The 16858-nt window shown below is 33.2% G+C and overlaps 4 protein-coding genes and 1 long non-coding RNA gene across 12 annotated transcripts in view; 4 read left to right on the top strand and 1 right to left on the bottom strand.

Moving 5' to 3' along the window:
* The first annotated feature begins 1615 nt into the window (after nt 1-1615).
* Nucleotides 1616-4958, top strand: LOC109594720 (uncharacterized). Its single transcript, XR_002191259.2, has 3 exons — nt 1616-1664; nt 4241-4425; nt 4493-4958. It is a non-coding gene; the product is annotated as an uncharacterized LOC109594720 (long non-coding RNA).
* Nucleotides 4959-5061: 103 nt separating this feature from the next.
* LOC109594712 (C2 domain-containing protein 5) overlaps nt 5062-16858 on the bottom strand; it is a 32490-nt gene continuing 20693 nt past the window's right edge. For 5 of the 6 annotated variants that reach the window (XM_049970419.1, XM_049970423.1, XM_049970421.1 and 2 more), the window contains 10 exons: nt 9889-10057; nt 9630-9834; nt 8701-8837; nt 8113-8641; nt 7753-8059; nt 7637-7696; nt 7423-7574; nt 7234-7359; nt 7031-7177; nt 5062-6082 (listed from right to left, as the gene is read on the bottom strand). In XM_049970419.1, the coding sequence (XP_049826376.1) occupies nt 6017-6082; nt 7031-7177; nt 7234-7359; nt 7423-7574; nt 7637-7696; nt 7753-8059; nt 8113-8641; nt 8701-8837; nt 9630-9834; nt 9889-10057 (1898 nt within the window). In that variant the 3' untranslated portion in view covers nt 5062-6016. The remainder of the gene's footprint in view (nt 6083-7030; nt 7178-7233; nt 7360-7422; nt 7575-7636; nt 7697-7752; nt 8060-8112; nt 8642-8700; nt 8838-9629; nt 9835-9888; nt 10058-16858) is intronic. The other variant, XM_049970424.1, reaches the window with a different exon arrangement.
* On the top strand, nt 10087-11421 carry LOC126266453 (uncharacterized). Its single transcript, XM_049970441.1, has 2 exons — nt 10087-10931; nt 10990-11421. The coding sequence occupies exon 1, from the start codon at nt 10423-10425 to the stop codon at nt 10906-10908; it is 486 nt and encodes a 161-aa protein (XP_049826398.1). The 5' UTR covers nt 10087-10422; the 3' UTR covers nt 10909-10931; nt 10990-11421.
* Nucleotides 11665-12773, top strand: LOC126266452 (CCR4-NOT transcription complex subunit 9-like). The gene is made up of 2 exons (XM_049970440.1): nt 11665-12221; nt 12276-12773. Exons 1-2 carry the CDS (start codon nt 11929-11931, stop codon nt 12685-12687), a joined length of 705 nt encoding a protein of 234 aa, XP_049826397.1. The 5' UTR covers nt 11665-11928; the 3' UTR covers nt 12688-12773.
* On the top strand, nt 14403-16027 carry LOC126266449 (CCR4-NOT transcription complex subunit 9-like). 3 transcript variants are annotated; one of them, XM_049970435.1, is made up of 3 exons: nt 14403-14569; nt 15018-15470; nt 15531-16027. In XM_049970435.1, exons 1-3 carry the CDS (start codon nt 14523-14525, stop codon nt 15925-15927), a joined length of 897 nt encoding a protein of 298 aa, XP_049826392.1. In that variant the 5' UTR covers nt 14403-14522; the 3' UTR covers nt 15928-16027. The 3 variants fall into 3 exon arrangements, with proteins under 3 accessions (XP_049826392.1, XP_049826391.1, XP_049826393.1); XM_049970434.1 differs by having other exon boundaries at nt 15519-16027; XM_049970436.1 differs by having other exon boundaries at nt 14557-14961; nt 15519-16027.

Genomic DNA, 16858 nt, shown 5'->3' with positions numbered 1-16858 from the left:
GGAATAAAATTCAATCTAAGCTTTCTTTTACTGCCGCAAGACAAAAATAATATTTCAAGTAATGCCGTTACTTTAATCTTTTATAGTGGGCGATTTAATTATTGTCGAATTGAAGCCTTGCATAAATATGCACCTTAAAAAATTAAGGTACAATTTCTAAAAGTGTTTGATGTTTCCAACCACGGTTTTATTCTACTTCCTCGACTGCCTTGACTAAAATGCACTTTTGTTAAAATTTAATCTTTTTCCCATTAACTTTTATCACTTTACTTTGCTTTCAATTAAGTTGTTACATGAATACCATCAATTTGTATCAATATCTATTTTATCTTGATAATGCCAATCACCAAGTCGTTACTGACATATTTTATTTGTAAACCTTAGCTACCGTTTTAATGGGTTTATTAAATTATCTAATCTAATTAACGTTTAAATTGCTATTACATTATAAAATAAAATTCTATAATGAAATGAGTGTAGAAAACGCAATATCGGATTAAATATTTTATATAATTCGTTGTTATAAATAATATATCAGTGAAGCAAATAATCGAATTAATAAATCCATGTTTAAAACGATTCAAACTCTATTAATATTTCATGCTTTATTATTTATTTTTAATAAATTAATTTTATTTCGAAATTTAACGCGGAAAACAAATTTTATCTGTATTTTAATATAATTTAACTTGACAAAAAATAGGAGAGTTGAAATCTACATATTCCTGTTCTCCATTTATTACTTTTGGGAATAAAATAAACGTCCCTTTTGTTATATATCTAATCTCTCAAAACAAGATTATTTCCAACATCATTAGGAACGAAACAAGCTGCACAAATGTAGTGGTTACTCAACCAAAAAAAAAATAAGTGTAAACTAAAATTGTTGTTAATTAATTCCCGTGAAGTTTTGTCAAACTTAAATCGTTTAATGAAAACACTTAAATGCTCTTAATGGTACAACATGGTTTAATATATTTAAAACAAGTTTTTTGTTTGGGACCTAGGTCTACAAACGGCGCATCCACCAAAATTACAACTTTGCAATTATATTTTTTACTTCCATTTATTGAATAAAATAAAGCGTTGTTGCAACAAACTGATTTAGAATTTCAATTACACACTTAGTTTTTGATGTTTTGTTCGTTACATCAGAGCAAATTTAAAAATTAATCGATTAATATATTTAAAACATTCACACACACTCACAAGTTTTTTGTTTGGGACGTGAATCGACGCATCCACCAAAATTCCAACTCTGCAATTATAGTTTTTTACTTCTATTTATTGAATAAAATAAAGCGTTGTCACAACTAACTGATTTCGAATTTCAATTGCACACTTAGTTTTTGATGTTTTGTCCGTTCCATTAGAGCAAATTTAAAAATAAATCGATTATTTGAGTAAACAGTCCTCGGAAATTTTAATAAAAACAGCATGTTACCTGTTAGCCAATGGATAAATTATCTGCATATGATAGAGTGTTCTAATTGGTTCTTACATCGCTAAAATAAAATCCCACGCGCATAGAGTAGGGGTGGACAAGAACGCGTTGTTCTAGCGCCACTGGAACATATAAAAGAGCCAGAGGGACCAGATACGGCATATTGTTGCGAAAATTTTCCTCTGTAGTTCACATAACAGTTCAACCACCAAACTACCATGTAAGTGAAACATTTTAAGACTTTATGTATTATTGTAATTTTTATCCTGTTTTATTTATTTATTTTTTTATTATTAGTTTTTTTATAGTGTCCTTCCTATTAATGTATGCAAATATTATCTCACAGTGATGGTTAACAAGCAGATGTTTCAAATTGCATATCCGACTTTGTCGGTTTGTTTTTATGCACTCATTTCATTTTTTCTTGTATACATGTAACAGTTGCTTGTATAGACAACTTGGACTTGTGTAGATACAGTTTTTTAAAATAACCAAACCACATTTAATTTATTTATGTTAATTATTATATTTTTATATTTTTCTACTTATTTTAACATAAAATTGTTTGCTCAAATAAATTTTCAAAATATTATAACATGTTTATTTTAGTTACATACTGTAACTTTTAGTAACATATGGCAACTTTTTTTTAAATACATTTTAATAAAATATGTTATTTTCGTTTTTATTCTAATAAATTTGAAATCAAAATACATAGAAATATTTTAAGTTGTTTTGTTGTTGTTTTCTTATATTTTTATTTTAATCATATATTGTTAATATTTTTTGTTATTACTTAAGAGACGTTTATAATAATGTATATGATTTTGCTTAATACTTAATAAATTTCAAACTAAAATATTAATATTTTGAATAGAAATAAATATTGAATATATTTTATTTGTTAAGCATCTTAAGAGACGTTTATAATCACTTATGTGAATTTAATAAATTTCAAATTAAAATATTAATATTTGAATAAAAATAAAATAATATTGATTATATTTATTTTATATTGTGTCTTCCAACTTTTTATTTTAGTAATATATTGTTTTATTTTTCCTACATTTGTCTATGGCAACTTGTTTTAGAAGAATACATCGTTGAAGACGTTTATAATAAAATATTTAGTTACTGTTTTTACTCCAATAAATTTCAATATAAAAAATATATTTTTTAAATTGATTTTATTAATTATTTTAATATTTTTATAATCTCAGAGAGTTTTGGATTATATTTAAGAGAAGTTTCAGTCTTTTGATTGATAAATTGAATAATAATATTTTTTTTATGTTATAAATAATGTATGTATTAAAAACAACACAGATATTTACTTTAATGTTTGATCAAAGTTTATTTTTAAAAGCAAATAGAAAAGATAATTTTTTTAATAAAAAAAGGTTCATTAAAGCAGTATTTTGTCTAAAATAAATACTGCGAACACGTTTAATTTATAATTAATTAAGCTCACACAGAAAAATCAAGTAAAAGTTGTATTAAACTTTCACAATGTATGCTTTGAAGACCGAATAATATTAACATGTAAAATGTTAATTTGCTAACTGATACTGAAATCTGTTTGAATACGCTTTAATTACAACGAAAATATGTGTAAAATTATAATTTAAATCGTTATTTAAATTAATCCGAGATCAAAAAGATTTTCCAGACCGATTAATTGACAATTTTTATCTATTAACTTGTTGAACGAGTAATCATTTTGCGGAACAATTAATCCGAGCTCCTCCGACTCGACATCAAGATTTATTTTTATGTCCTGAACTCACGGACGCATGTAAATAGAATTCCCGGCTGATTTCTTATGGGTGAAGCGTAATTTTCTTATGCAACATTCAGATAACAGTACGAAAGTTTGCCATTAGACGCAGTAAAAGCTCCAACTTAATCATAAAATTCTATCGTCCAATGTCGCTTTTGCTAAACGTTAAAATTTTATGGAGTTGGTAAATTTGAACTGTTTGGAAAAGAATTATTGGACCAATATGTCAATGATGCCAACCGATGTTTCAATTACCTGACACACACACACACAAATCAAAGAGCTCTAATTAATCTGTTGTGGTAATTTTCATAGCCTCTATATTAGTCCATTAACTACAGTGTATATCTGTGTACAAAGTATGTTACTATGTACCCGTTCCTTACTGTCTCAATAATCGCGTTTTTAAAATCATTATTTCTCTAAATTGGCCTCGTTAAAGGAAGCAGCCTGCAGCAGATGCATATCTGTCTCTCATTATGTTTTAAATTGTAATTGCGAAAGTAGAATATAATATTTCTTTCATGTTTATAACAAGATTTCGTGAAAATTCGTTCTGAAATTCCGTTTTTTAAAATCAAATTACATTAATCACGAACTCGATGGTGCAGCTGGTGAAACGCAGAGTATGCGATTACCGATTACTTGCAACAAGTAATCCAGGAGATTTGTCCATCCCGTTATACAATACAATCAGTTTATATAACGATAAATGCAGTATTATTTCAGCTCTGTGACATTAATTTGTTCTACGTGACAAAGACATCATGAAAACGTGGATTTGCAATAGTTTGCGACCGATGAAATGTACGTTTTGTTTAAACAGTTTACCTAAGAGGATTTCGAACATGTCGCCGATAATTTGCCGAGGCTTCCAATTAAAACTGAATTATTTTATTTTCGAGCGATTGTTTGAACTAATAATCGTCGATCATGCATTCGTGCGGTTTATCTTGTATTAGTTATCTTTGTGCTCGCGCTGCAAAAATCCCGATTAAAATCGGCTTTGTTTGTAGAATGCAGCAACACACATTCGCCATTTTCGTGCTTGGAGTAGTGTCCGTTTTCCTTTCCTGCTCAACGTCCACAGCTTCCGTCATCAGCTGTCCTCCAAACAATTTGGAGGTCGCTCCGAATTTACGTCAGCTGTGCTATGCCATCGAGCAGGCCATCAGTGAAGTCCAGAACAACCAGGCCGAATGTAAGTCCGGTCTTAGACTTGGGGTGCGTTTCTATAACTCAACTCAACTCCTCTTTGTTTCTTACAGATCACTTCGACGAAAGAAATGCCCCAGGGCAAGTGGAGAAGAAGAGGCAGGATGTCGACCACGTTTTCTTGAGATTCGGGCGACGACTTGGATATTAAACATTAATGGGTTCCAATAAGGCTTCTTCTCATAATACCACTATATATATACATGATATTTGTGTTCAGTTATCTTATATATGTTGTTCAAAGTAACGTTACTGTTTGGGAAATTCACGCTTGTTTAAAATATGACTTTTCCTTACAAATCATTTCGGACGTGGTGACCATTACAATTTGTAGAATTGTAGTTGGGGTATTTCAAAATCCATTTAATTCTATTTCTTTAGCAAACTGTAGGAGGAATGTAGGTTGAATTTATTTCACACAAAGTCATATTTTAAATGCAATATTACTGTCTATAGAATTTGTTTCTGTCTGAATTATGAAAATGTTACAAATAATAATAATATATTTATAAATAGCAAGAGTTTTATTTTAATTTAAGCCCATTAACAACTTTAAAAAAGACAATTTACTTACCTTTTAACGACTTCACTACAAAGGAAGTGATATAAAATAAAACACTCATTCAATCCGAAATTTTTATTTGAGGAATTTATTTGAAACATTTTAATAGCAAGATTTATTGTGTGAACTTTAAATTCCTCCATACAACTAGTTAACGATAATATGAACTTTCATTAATATAGAAATGAACTCGATATTTTGAGTTTCCATTCATGAAATACACGTCTTAATTTATTTATCAAATCTCACTCAATATTGCACTTAATCTATTTATTTTAAGTTTGTTCCTTAAAATTTACTATTATATAAAAATAGACTGATTCAATTCTCATTGTCCCTAGCACTGAAATTACTTTAAAATTATATTTTTTAAGAACTGATCGATTTCGTTGATGTAGCATAATAGTGATGTTCATTTCTTTAACAATGCTTTATTTATTTATTAATTATTGCAACTGATTGATTATATATAAATATTTAAAGGGTAGTGAATTTTGTGAGGTATTTCATGAATAATTCATAATAAATATAAACAATAGTTAATTTAACAACAAACCAAGATAAATATATGTATGTATATAAACGAATAAAATTGAGCAACAATTGTATAACTGTGCATTTCGTTTACACTAATTACATTCAGATTGTCTGGTTGTTTATTAATTTATTTATTGCACCACATAAACGTTTCTAGCCTTAAATAAAAAAATGAAAAAGAAATGCACAGTAACAATTAGAACACAAAAACCCTGATATAAAACTCACTAAAAACAATAAGTACTTGGTTTAAACAAAACATAAAAAATACTATATAAACAATACAAAATAAGGTGTCGGCCTTTTTATATTTAAAATCTAAAAGTTTGGCAAGATAAATTGAGCAAAAGTCAATCCTTGGTCCAAATAAACAAAGTACAATGGCACATTTTAAGTACATCATCCAATTATTTAAAAGGAAATGTTTAATATAAAAAGGTCCGTCGTAACAAAATTAAATAAAAAGTAACAGAAACAATTATGTGTCTTCTTTAAAGTAAGAAACAAAAACTACATCTCCACCCACATTGATGAGGCATTGTCCCTGAAAAAAAAAAGAAAAATGTTAATTTTAATATAACTGTGTACATCCACCGACAGTTGGATTGGTTTATGAATGATAGGCGAATTATGCATTTTAAATGTAATAAAAATGTCATGTTGCACAAGGAAATACGTTTTAGACAGTTTAAATCCCGTAAGTTGTCAAGAAATGATGTATTATACGTGTCGTCTGCGATGATGACTACATTAAAAAACTAATAAATACAATACTTTTATGTTCCCGTTTAATTTCTAATGTTTATATAAATTCATGTTAAAATGTTGGGGATATTAAACTTTTTATTGTTCAAACTTTTTTAATAACTTATGAAATTCGACAAAAAAGATGAGGAAAAAAACTTTATGAGTTTCTAAATTTATGCCTAGACGTAAATTAACTACAGATGAGAGAATTATACCAGTTGGAATGTTGGAATTTAGAGTCAACCAGATCGAGGTTCCAAGTAGACTCAATGTTGCACGAAGTGTTATTTCTCGTTGTGTATTTGATTTCATCATACTGAGTCTACTTCAGTCCAAGGAGTGATAGACAGGTCTACCACACAGCTATCAGTGAGAACTTTGTTTTTATTGACGCTCTAAACGTTGAGTATTGAAACCTTACAACGTTACAAAATACATGAGACATACTAAAACGGCAGTTTTAGAACCATCAACCCCGCTCTAATACTCTTCCAGAGATTCGAGTTATAATTTTGCCGACATAGGCCAATACACTTCAAGAAGAATTGAATAAGCTTATAGAAGGAAGGCATGCAGAGGGGATGTCAAGCAGACAAATCTGCTATAGTTGAACATGCACTGTTAGATATAGATACTTAATCAATGGTCTTGAAAGACTTAACCATTACATCAAGTAGAACAACTTATATTTTAATATATTTTGATAAGTTGCAGGGAAGGAAGTAAATTTAGAATATTTACTCACCTGGTTCTTGTAGAGACTATAATTGAGGACACATTCAGTCATGAAATAGGCAACAAGGGCGTTACCTCCCAGGGCTGTTACATGTGCCCTCACGATTGCTAGCACCTCCGTCATAAAACTATGTATGAATCCACTTAAACCTCCTTCCTAAAATAAATAAATTCCATTTGAAAATGTTCTAAATCGTATTTTATAGATTTTACTTCTCTTATAGATGTGGTTTCTCTGATAAAGAAAAAGTTTAGATTGCCTAAATAACGTTCGATCTTTCCCCCAGGAACGTACGACAGAGGAGTGATGTCTACGCCATGTCGTTCTTTGTATGGTATCTAAATAAACATAAGGAGATCTATAATATTACGCCAAAGATTATAACAATCTTTAGTACTTACATGTCTTTGTTTGACCGACTGTGTTCTACTTTTTGATGGTGATCTCTGTTTGTTCTTTAATGATTGGGTACTTAAAAAGGTTTGATTTGTTTGAACACTATTGTTGATTTCACTTATTTGATCTTCGTCCAATTTAAATATTAGATCATCTTCTACAAACCACAATTGTTGATTCATTGAATTGAAATTAAAGATATTGATAACTTTGACTTACCCACACGCCTCGTTACAGGTTTTATTTTCCTACAAGTCTTCCCTAATCCTAAAGCCATACCTAAAAATAAATAAACATTTTATAACCGCCTGAATTAGTAACAGACTTATATTCACCAATCACACATAGTTGTATTTCATCTGGTTCCGGTAGATCTATCCTAAATTCTAAATCACATAAGGCACAAGGAACCATCCTTCTAAGTTTAAAATAAACCGACTCCAACAGTCGCCTGAAATGTTGGTTTAAATTGAACTGCGGCTGTATCTTAACTCTATAGATTTGTGTGAACATTTGTAAGTTCTTAACGATTTCCAGGTCCTCCAATCCCGGAACAGTTTCCGTGTTCACCACGTGAAACCCTTCCGGTGGGGGTCTTTCCACCAATAAGTTTATGATTTCTTCGTCCTGGGGATCGTCCACCTGTGAACAATACAAATTGAAACCAGACCGTTTGATGACAACCTTTTACCCACCTCCAGCACACAACAATCTTTGTTGCCCAAGGACAAATCCAAAGAAGACGGCTCATCTTCTGAGTCTTCATTGTCTGAGGTCCGACCGTTGGAAATCTCATCCACTCCTTTTAACTGATATATGTCTCTGTTCTTCCGAACCGTTTCGTGCAGTTCTTTTTGGAGATCACTAATTTTCTTGTCGTCACGGTCCGACACGATTTTTGGTATGTTGGGCGTGGGCAGGGGGGCCAAGAACAACGCAGTGCCCGTGGCAATACCTGTCAACATTCTTTCCCCTACCGATATTTTAATCTTCAACCCAAATATCGAATTCATGCCCTTGATTTTTAGTTTGTTTATAAGTAATCTGTGAAGTTCATACTCGAGAAACGGCAAACCATCTGATATGTCCTTTGCAATAGACTCTCCTCGTACATCCTTTAATTGTCTGCACAGGGTGGACTCAACAAAACAGCCCCGCCCTATTATCGGTAAGTTGTCCGGAGGCTCAATGGTCGATAGTAAAATGTCGGGAACTTTAGCTTTCCTACAAATTATGCGTGGGAGATATAAGTATAAGTTGAGGCGACACCAATTTATACGTACAAGCAGGAGCCGCATTTAAATCCGCTGGACCTGACTGACACGTTATTGGATTCGTAGGGAAGATGAGTAATTGAACATGGGGGAGTGTTGATCTGATGGAGAATGTGTTCTGGGCTCTCAAACAAAGTTTTGTTCGCCTAAAATTATTACAATACATTTTTGGTTTATACATACACATAGATTTAAAAATATTTTGAATATGTTTTATTTTAACCAGTAATATATTATTTGAATATTTGCAGCTCTAGATGGTCAGTATTTTAAATTTATTTTATTTACTTTTTATATATTTAACATATAGAAATAAAGAAGAGAATGCTTCTAGAGAAGAATGGTGAGCTATAGATCAAGAATTTATTCGTTCAGTAATTTCAGTATGCCAAAGAGGGTGGAAGTTGTTTGTAGAGTAGCAGTGTTTTGTGCATGAAATTTAGAATGGTAACACACATGCCAGGAAGTACTGTAGCTTTAAATTTCAGTGTGTACTAGTTCACTTTAGTGTAAACAAAGGAATTTTTATTGGTTGAAGATGTGCCAAATAAAGAGTATTTGCACTTTTTTATTCAAGCAGCTGAAGGACACAGAATTCTTGCAGTGACAATGCTCTGTCGGATACGACATGCAGAATCTGGTTTCGACGCTTTAAAAATAATGATTTTGAACTTGAGAACAAAGGACGTTCTGACGTATTGAAAAAATTTGAAGATGGATAATTGGAGGAATTACTTGATCAAGAAAATAAAAGGTTTTTTGCACCATATGGTGACTGACGATAAAAAGTGGATACACTACTACAATCCAAAGCGTAGAAAATCGTGGGGTAAGCCCACGTGGGGACATGCATCAACATCGTCTACAAACCAAATATTCATGGTTCGAAGCTTCTTCTCTGTATTTGATAGAATAATTTTTTACTTCAAAACACTCACACTGTATTTATCTACCTTTTCTTCTTTAGTAGTGGGTTTATCTTTCTCAATATTCCTATCTAGTGAAGTTGTCATGATATTTTTTGGTAAAACATGGGGCTTTGGTATCACAGGTAAATTGCCAATTGAGTCCTCAACTTCATCAACGTAGACGAAACCTATTATTGCAGCTGTGCCCGTTGCACTTAATACACAAACATCATCGCTGAAAATAACAATAACAATAACCGTCATACATTAGATTATTAAACACCCTCACCAAATGCTGGTCGTTTCAGAATATCCTAGAACAGCGTTACAATTCAAACTCCTTGCGTGTGACCTTATCTCCATTCTAAGTTCCGACCACCAGGTGTCACGTGACTCGGGCTCTTCTACGTTTGTAATCCGTTCGAGAAGTTTTACTGACCTCGCACTTACTGCACCGCCTAAGACAAAATTGTTTATAGAAGTTGAGGTCATGAAATATTTAATTCTTTAATTTTATTATTTATTGTCTATGGAACATATGGTTTACAGTGGGGAATTGAGAACCATCTGTCGTTTGATTTTTAAACTTCGACAACAGAACGAGATGTGATTGAGGAAAAAATGTTTTATTACAAAATTGTTTAATTACTAAATAAAAGATTTAATTTGATGTTAATGTTAATAATTAACTGATATTATTAAGAAATTGACATTCAATAAATTTAAATTTGGCGCACAATATTCCTCAACTCGTCCTACATGAGAATTACGCTAAGAGAAGGGCGTTCGTTCAAAGCTTGGTGAAGCCAGTCAGTCGATCGACATGTCCGCTCACATTCAACAACCCTACGAAGCCAGCCCCATGGCAAATTACAGCCACGTGTTCGTGCCGCAACCCGCGTGGTTGTTCGTGGTGGTCAGCACCCCGGTGATGTTGCCGCAGCCGGCGCGGGTTCACAGCCCCAGACGCCACCGCCATCGTCATCGCGGCCGAAGACACCGCAACCAGCAGCCGGAGGCCGTTCCGCCCAATCCGCCCAATCCACTCAACCCGGTTCAACATGCGCCGAACCAGAGGGTGGTGGCGCAGGAGCCCGGATACGGGACTCCCGTGGTTTACTACCCGGCGCCGATATTTAACCCGTGCGGCGCCATTTTCGTCAACAACATGCCGCCATACAATCCGGGCGAACCCAACAGGTTCGAGATAGAACCGGAACCAGAGGCGCCCGAGCCGTTCGGCGAACTCCCCACCAACGACGGCGCACCTCCTGGAGAATTGCTGCCCCCACCCAGGGAATTTAGTTAAGCAGCGATTTCTCAAGGACACACGTAAGGATAATTGTCGATAGTGTCAATTCATGTTAACAATACTAATTTTTCTCTTTAGCTCTACACACCCGGAAGCATCGGTCCCTTGCCTCACTATGACATGTAGTTTTAGAAATAAATTTAAGTTTTTTTAGAGAATAGATTTTAAGTTACTTAAATTAAGTTGTGTTCGTAGATGTCATAGTTATAGGTCCATATCAATTAGTTACATTTTAATGTTTAGTTATATTTAATTTAATTTAGTTAAGAACTTACGAAATAAAATAGTATTTTATATTAATTGGTTTTCTTAATAATTATATTTTTCTCACATCTCTTCATACACATCATAGGGGGCAATGAGTCTAGTTAATTTATTTGTTGAGTTGGTAGTTTGGGGTGGTACTTCTAACATCAAATGCAATCCAGTTGGCAGGAATCAACAAGTCAGTTAGTTCATAGATTGTTGGGAAAATGGCACCCTGTTGCCTCTACAGGGTAAACTTATTTGAAGAAGAAAGGTAAGTATGATATTTAATTTAAATTATTATTATTATTATTAACTTCCATCACCGTTAATCTTACACACCAACATGAAACTCAATATTTTGCAGTAAACTAGAAATACATACGATAGATAGTAATCGCCGGGTTGCTATAGACACAAATTGTAAGTAAATAATTCTACAAACGAGCACTTAAATAACATTTAAATAATCACTGTTTCTAATATAATTCATATATATTTATTGTTTCCAAGCAGTATCAGGCACTATAATAATCTTACACCATCCATCCATTCTGATTGTTCTGCTTGATCAATAGGTTAACTGATTTGAACGCTGTGATTTTTAGGGACCACAAGATTGAGGGACTGGACGCCCAATGGGACGTCACCCAGTTTGAGGATGTGCAGTTCAACTCGGTTTACGATCACATCTTGAGCGTCCTCGATCCGGAGACTCGTACCGGAGCAATTTGTTTCCTGTCCGATAGTCTTGCGTTTCCGAACCTCTCCATGTACTTGTATCACACCCACGGCGTCTATGATATCATCATATCCGAAATAACCAAAATCTACCCCGCCCTGGCCGATGGTACGTTGAACCTAACCCTAGCAAGCAACGCCCACTATGCCCTTCAACTGTTGGAGGTTATCGTGACCAATCGCAGACTGCAGGAAAAATTTTTGGAGGGGAATAAACCGGAATGCGTCTACCAAATTTTCATGAGAGAACCCACAACGAAATTCGAGGGATTGTTGCGCAGGGACTGCTTGAAAGTGTTGGACGCGTTGGCTCTTCATACTGGGTAATACATGTTATGTTTCACAAGTAAAATTATACAACTCTTGTTTTGATTTAGGTTGCCAGTATCGAAGTTCTTCATTGACACAAAGTACTTAACACTTTGCGTCACACTTCTCAAGTCCAAGGACTTGGGTGAAGTAGAAACGGCACTGCGCACTCTGAAGACATTCCTGCACTCTCCGGTTGGACCGGATCATGTGAACGAGAACGAGTTAACTTTACCATGGATTTTGGAAGCGCTGTCTTGTGCCACAACAACAGTTCTTAAGAAATCGGAAGCTGGTACTATTTCTACCATAATAATGTGCTATTTAAAGTTGGCGGAGGATCAAAGATCGATTTTGTATTTACCCCAGATGGTTCACGAAGATATATGGAATGGAAAATTGGATAATATTATCGAATGTCATTTGAAGCAATTCAGAAGATATTTGCTAATAAAAGTCGGTCATGCCGACTCTTTGTAAATACCTGAATTGCTAGTTTAAATTAATTTAAATTGTGTTAACATTGATAAAATAATTGGATTTTATGTTTTTTCTTGTAATCATTAAATTCTAAAACATATTCTTGTTTCTATCTATTAAAATTATAATGTGTAAGCGCATGTAAATGTTTGTTTGTTTCAGTAATAAGAGCACTAAGACTATTATTGTACAAATAAAATGTTCAAAAATTAGTAAACAGTAACTAGATTAGTTTATATAACGTAACAGTAATAGTTTTAATTTATATCTGTATTTGTTTGGGTTTGTAGGTCGACATTGATTGGAATTATTTCCTGACGTTTCGCTAGCACGAGTGGTCAGCATCTTCAGAGGTCTGATCTGGTTCGGGTTTCTTTGACATCAGACTGACAACAAAATGACAACTGATATTCTGTTTAGTGAACGCTAACCAGATATGAAAGTTATCTAAGTTGTCATTGAGTTGTCAGCCAGATGTCAAAGAAACATGAGCCAGATTAGAACTTTGAAGATGCCTCGTACTGGTGAAACGTCATGAAATTCCAAACAATGTCGATCTACAAACCCGAATAAAAAGCTTAATTTTTTACAGTAATAGTTTTGGTTTTAGTGACATGGTGGGTACTCAGGGGATTCAATGAGAGATAACCCATGGGTCTACGTGGTCGATCTACGTCTACATCTTGAGCATTATTAATTCATCAATTTACAACAGTGGAATTTGTCTCCTGTCGGACGGTCTTACGTTTGCAAGCTTATCCTTGTACTCCAACTGTTGGAAGTTATTCTCTAATCCCAGACTCCGGGGCAAGTTTTTGGAGAAGAATAAACCAGGATGCATCTATACACTTTTAATCAGTGTGCCCACAACGAAATATGAAGAAGTTATTTAAAAGTATTTGAAGGGTTGATTCTCCATTGTGTGTAATGTTTTATTTAAGGCTGACAGACGTGCAGCTCTTCATTGTTGTCTTATACCATAACAATTTAGTAACATAGTAAATACTAAAAACCAACTACTACTTTTATCTCCGTGGGTATCTATGAAGCTATCAATTCTGCCCTGTTTAAGAGTACCTGGACATAAATCAATCAAGTTATCATGTTCAATTCTAGGCTCCAGGAAAAATATTTCGAGCGGATTAAACCAACAACAATTTAGTAATATGGTCGATATTCAGGAGAACCGATGGGAGATCTTCAAACTGGCTTCTATTTCTCAAAAATCCATTATCGACTACACCTTGAGCATAGACAATTCGTCTCCAGTCAGATAATCGACTCTTCATGTACTTGTATCCACGTAGGTATCTTTGAAGCTATCATTTCAGAAATATTAAGAGACTACTCCTCCCTCTTTACGAGTACCTGGACATAAGCCAACCCAGCACCACACAGTATGTTATCCGACTCTCAGAGGTTGTAGTGTCCAATCCTAGGCTCCAGGAAAAAATATTTGGGAGGGTTCAAACCAAGGTGCATCTTGAACATGTTAGGTCTCCATTCTGGGTAACAAATATTTTCTTTTAAAAACAAACATATTTAACTATTGTTTTATTTGAGGTTGTCCGAAGGGTAATTTTTCATTGACACATGCTACTTTACAGTTTGTGTCATACTTCTCAAGTCCATGAATTTGGGTGAAGTAGAAAAAGCATTGAGGACTCTGGAAGATGTTCCTGAACTCTCCGATTCTACTTAAGTATATGAGTAAAAATGCATTAGATTTACCATGAATTTTAAAAGCGTTGTGTTGTACAAATAATAATTTAGTAACATGGTACCCCACCCTGTTCACAGGTACCTGGGTATAAGCCAACCAAGCACCACGAATTATGCTATCCAACTATTGGAGGTTAACGCGTCCAATCCTAGACTTCGGGTAAATATTTGAGCTTTCTGTTTTGAACAATAAATGCTTTGTTTCACTCAATTAATGCATTTCATAAAAAATTTGTTAAAAAATCAGTTATGTAACTACTAAATTTTGAAATACATTCTTGTTTTAGTCATGTTGCAAATTATGTTAAAATTCTTTAGAACAAGAAGATTATAATATTTGTTAACAATAAATAATCAAAACAAACGAAATAATGATAAGAAGAAACTATTTGTTTATATTACAATTAATAATGTCTAAGCGCATGTCAATATCAAATTACTAATTACTATTATAAATGTTCACAACTGTTAAAGCTGTTTAAACAATAGGTAGACCAAAACTATTACTGCACTGATAAATTTTCCGAATCCATAGTGAATATTAGTAGAAACGTACGTACAACAGTTTATGTAAAAAGTAACATAATAAGTAATATTTTTGATTTTAGTAAGATGATCGACACTCAGGAGAACCAATGGGACATTACCAAAATGGGCTCTATAATTGAAAATTCGATCTACGACTACATATTGAGCATCGCCAGTGCAGAGACACGCAGCGAAGGAATAATTATGGTGTCCGAAGACCTTGCGTACCCGAACCTCTCCAAGTACCTCTACCACACCGAGGGCGTCTACGAAGGGATCATCGCCGAAATATACAATGTTTATCCGACGTTGTTCATGAACAAGCTAAACATGCGACAGGCGAGCACCACCCACCACGCCCTTCAGCTTCTGGAAGTCATTGTGATCGATCCGACGCTGCAGTGGATGTTTTTCGAAAGGAACCGTCCAGGTTGTATCTATTCGATTTTAATGAGGACCCCGAAAATGGAGTACGAGTATGTGTTGCGACAGGACTGTCTTAAAATACTGGAGGCGTTGATCACCTACCCTGGGTAAACTTCCTTTCAATTACAATTCACAAATATATTTGTGTATATTAGGATTTGTTTTAGAGAACGTGTGGCGAAGTTCTTCATTGACACGTGCTATTTAACTGTGTGCATAATCCTCCTGAAGTCCAAGACCGTAGGGGAAATTCGAACTGGAATGAACACGTTGAAGATGTTCTTGTCTACCAGTGTGGGGTTGGAGCATATTTGTGAAACGACAATCACCATTCCATGGATGCTAAATGCGTTAAAACAGTCCGTTGCAACGTTAGTAACTAAACCAGATGGAGGTATTGTTGCTTCAGTAATTCAGTGCTATATAAAATTATCGGAAGATGAAAGATCCAGATCGTATTTATCTACAAATATACCTGAAGCAATTTGGAATCAGACATTTAATGATGTACTGGACGATTCTGTTATTCTCTTAAAGCAATATTTGCTAGAGAATTTGGAATAATAACTTATTCTTCAGTTATTAAATGTACCGAAATTTAATTTATTTGATGGATATTTTATTTATGTATATGGGATAAAACTATCACAATCGAAGACTTTCTGTCTCTCGTCTGAGTTTCTGACTACATTTCAAGAATATATTTAGTATTTTATTTTTATAATTAATTAAAACTATAATAATTGAAGACTTAAGATTTTAATTATGTTTTAATTATATGTATTTAGTATTATTATATTTTTATAATTAAATAAAATTTGATAACTGCATTTACATTGTCCTCTTCTCTCAAATAAGATAAAACTGTGACAATCGAAGACTTTTATGTTTCTATATATATTTGGTATTTTATTTTTACAATTAAAAAAAGATTGATAACTGTATTGACGACGTCATCTCTCAAATAAGATAAAACTATCTCATTCGGAGACTTTTAAGCTTCCAACTACCTACTTATATACAGTACTTATACAGTGGTCAGCCCAAAGTTCCGATCTAAACCCCATATAAAATCTATGGAATATGATAGATCTTAAAATAAGAAAAGCTCACTCAGGCAAATTTCAAAACTCAATTGAATTGTTTGAAGCTAGTGATAATATTTGGAATTCTGTTTTTAAGCAAGAGATTGACAACCTTGTTTCTATGAAAAAAAGACGTCAAGAGGTAATAAAAAATAATGGATATGCTACTTAATATTAATAAAAAATATTAAAAACCTAGGTAGTATTTTGACTCCTTGGTTTATTTTTTAATACTACAGTTCTCATCCTTTTTATTTTAAATCAATTATATATAAAACATGAGAAACAAGAAATTTTAAATGAAAAATGTTTTATAAATATTCAAAAGGACATGATGTAAGGAGTCGTTTTAAGACTTAGGAAACATTTTATTTTGTTGCTATAGATATTGACAGCAACAAAGTTTTTTA

This window comes from Aethina tumida, chromosome 1 (genome assembly GCF_024364675.1).
Source record: "Aethina tumida isolate Nest 87 chromosome 1, icAetTumi1.1, whole genome shotgun sequence".
Lineage (NCBI taxonomy): Eukaryota > Metazoa > Arthropoda > Insecta > Coleoptera > Nitidulidae > Aethina > Aethina tumida.
This window is presented reverse-complemented; position numbering and strand designations above follow the sequence as displayed.

What these genes read in the sequence shown, in the direction of transcription:
- LOC126266453 (XM_049970441.1), top strand. Translation starts at nt 10,423, where the DNA reads ATGTCCGCTCACATTCAACAACCCTACGAAGCCAGCCCCATGGCAAAT.
- LOC126266449 (XM_049970434.1), top strand. Translation starts at nt 14,523, where the DNA reads ATGCTATCCAACTATTGGAGGTTAACGCGTCCAATCCTAGACTTCGG. An exon ending in CGTCCAATCCTAGACTTCGG is followed by an intron (nt 14,570 to 15,017) that starts GTAAATATTTGA and finishes TTTTGATTTTAG; the next exon opens with TAAGATGATCGACACTCAGG. An exon ending in GCGTTGATCACCTACCCTGG is followed by an intron (nt 15,471 to 15,518) that starts GTAAACTTCCTT and finishes TGTGTATATTAG; the next exon opens with GATTTGTTTTAGAGAACGTG.
- LOC126266452 (XM_049970440.1), top strand. Translation starts at nt 11,929, where the DNA reads ATGTACTTGTATCACACCCACGGCGTCTATGATATCATCATATCCGAA. An exon ending in GCGTTGGCTCTTCATACTGG is followed by an intron (nt 12,222 to 12,275) that starts GTAATACATGTT and finishes GTTTTGATTTAG; the next exon opens with GTTGCCAGTATCGAAGTTCT.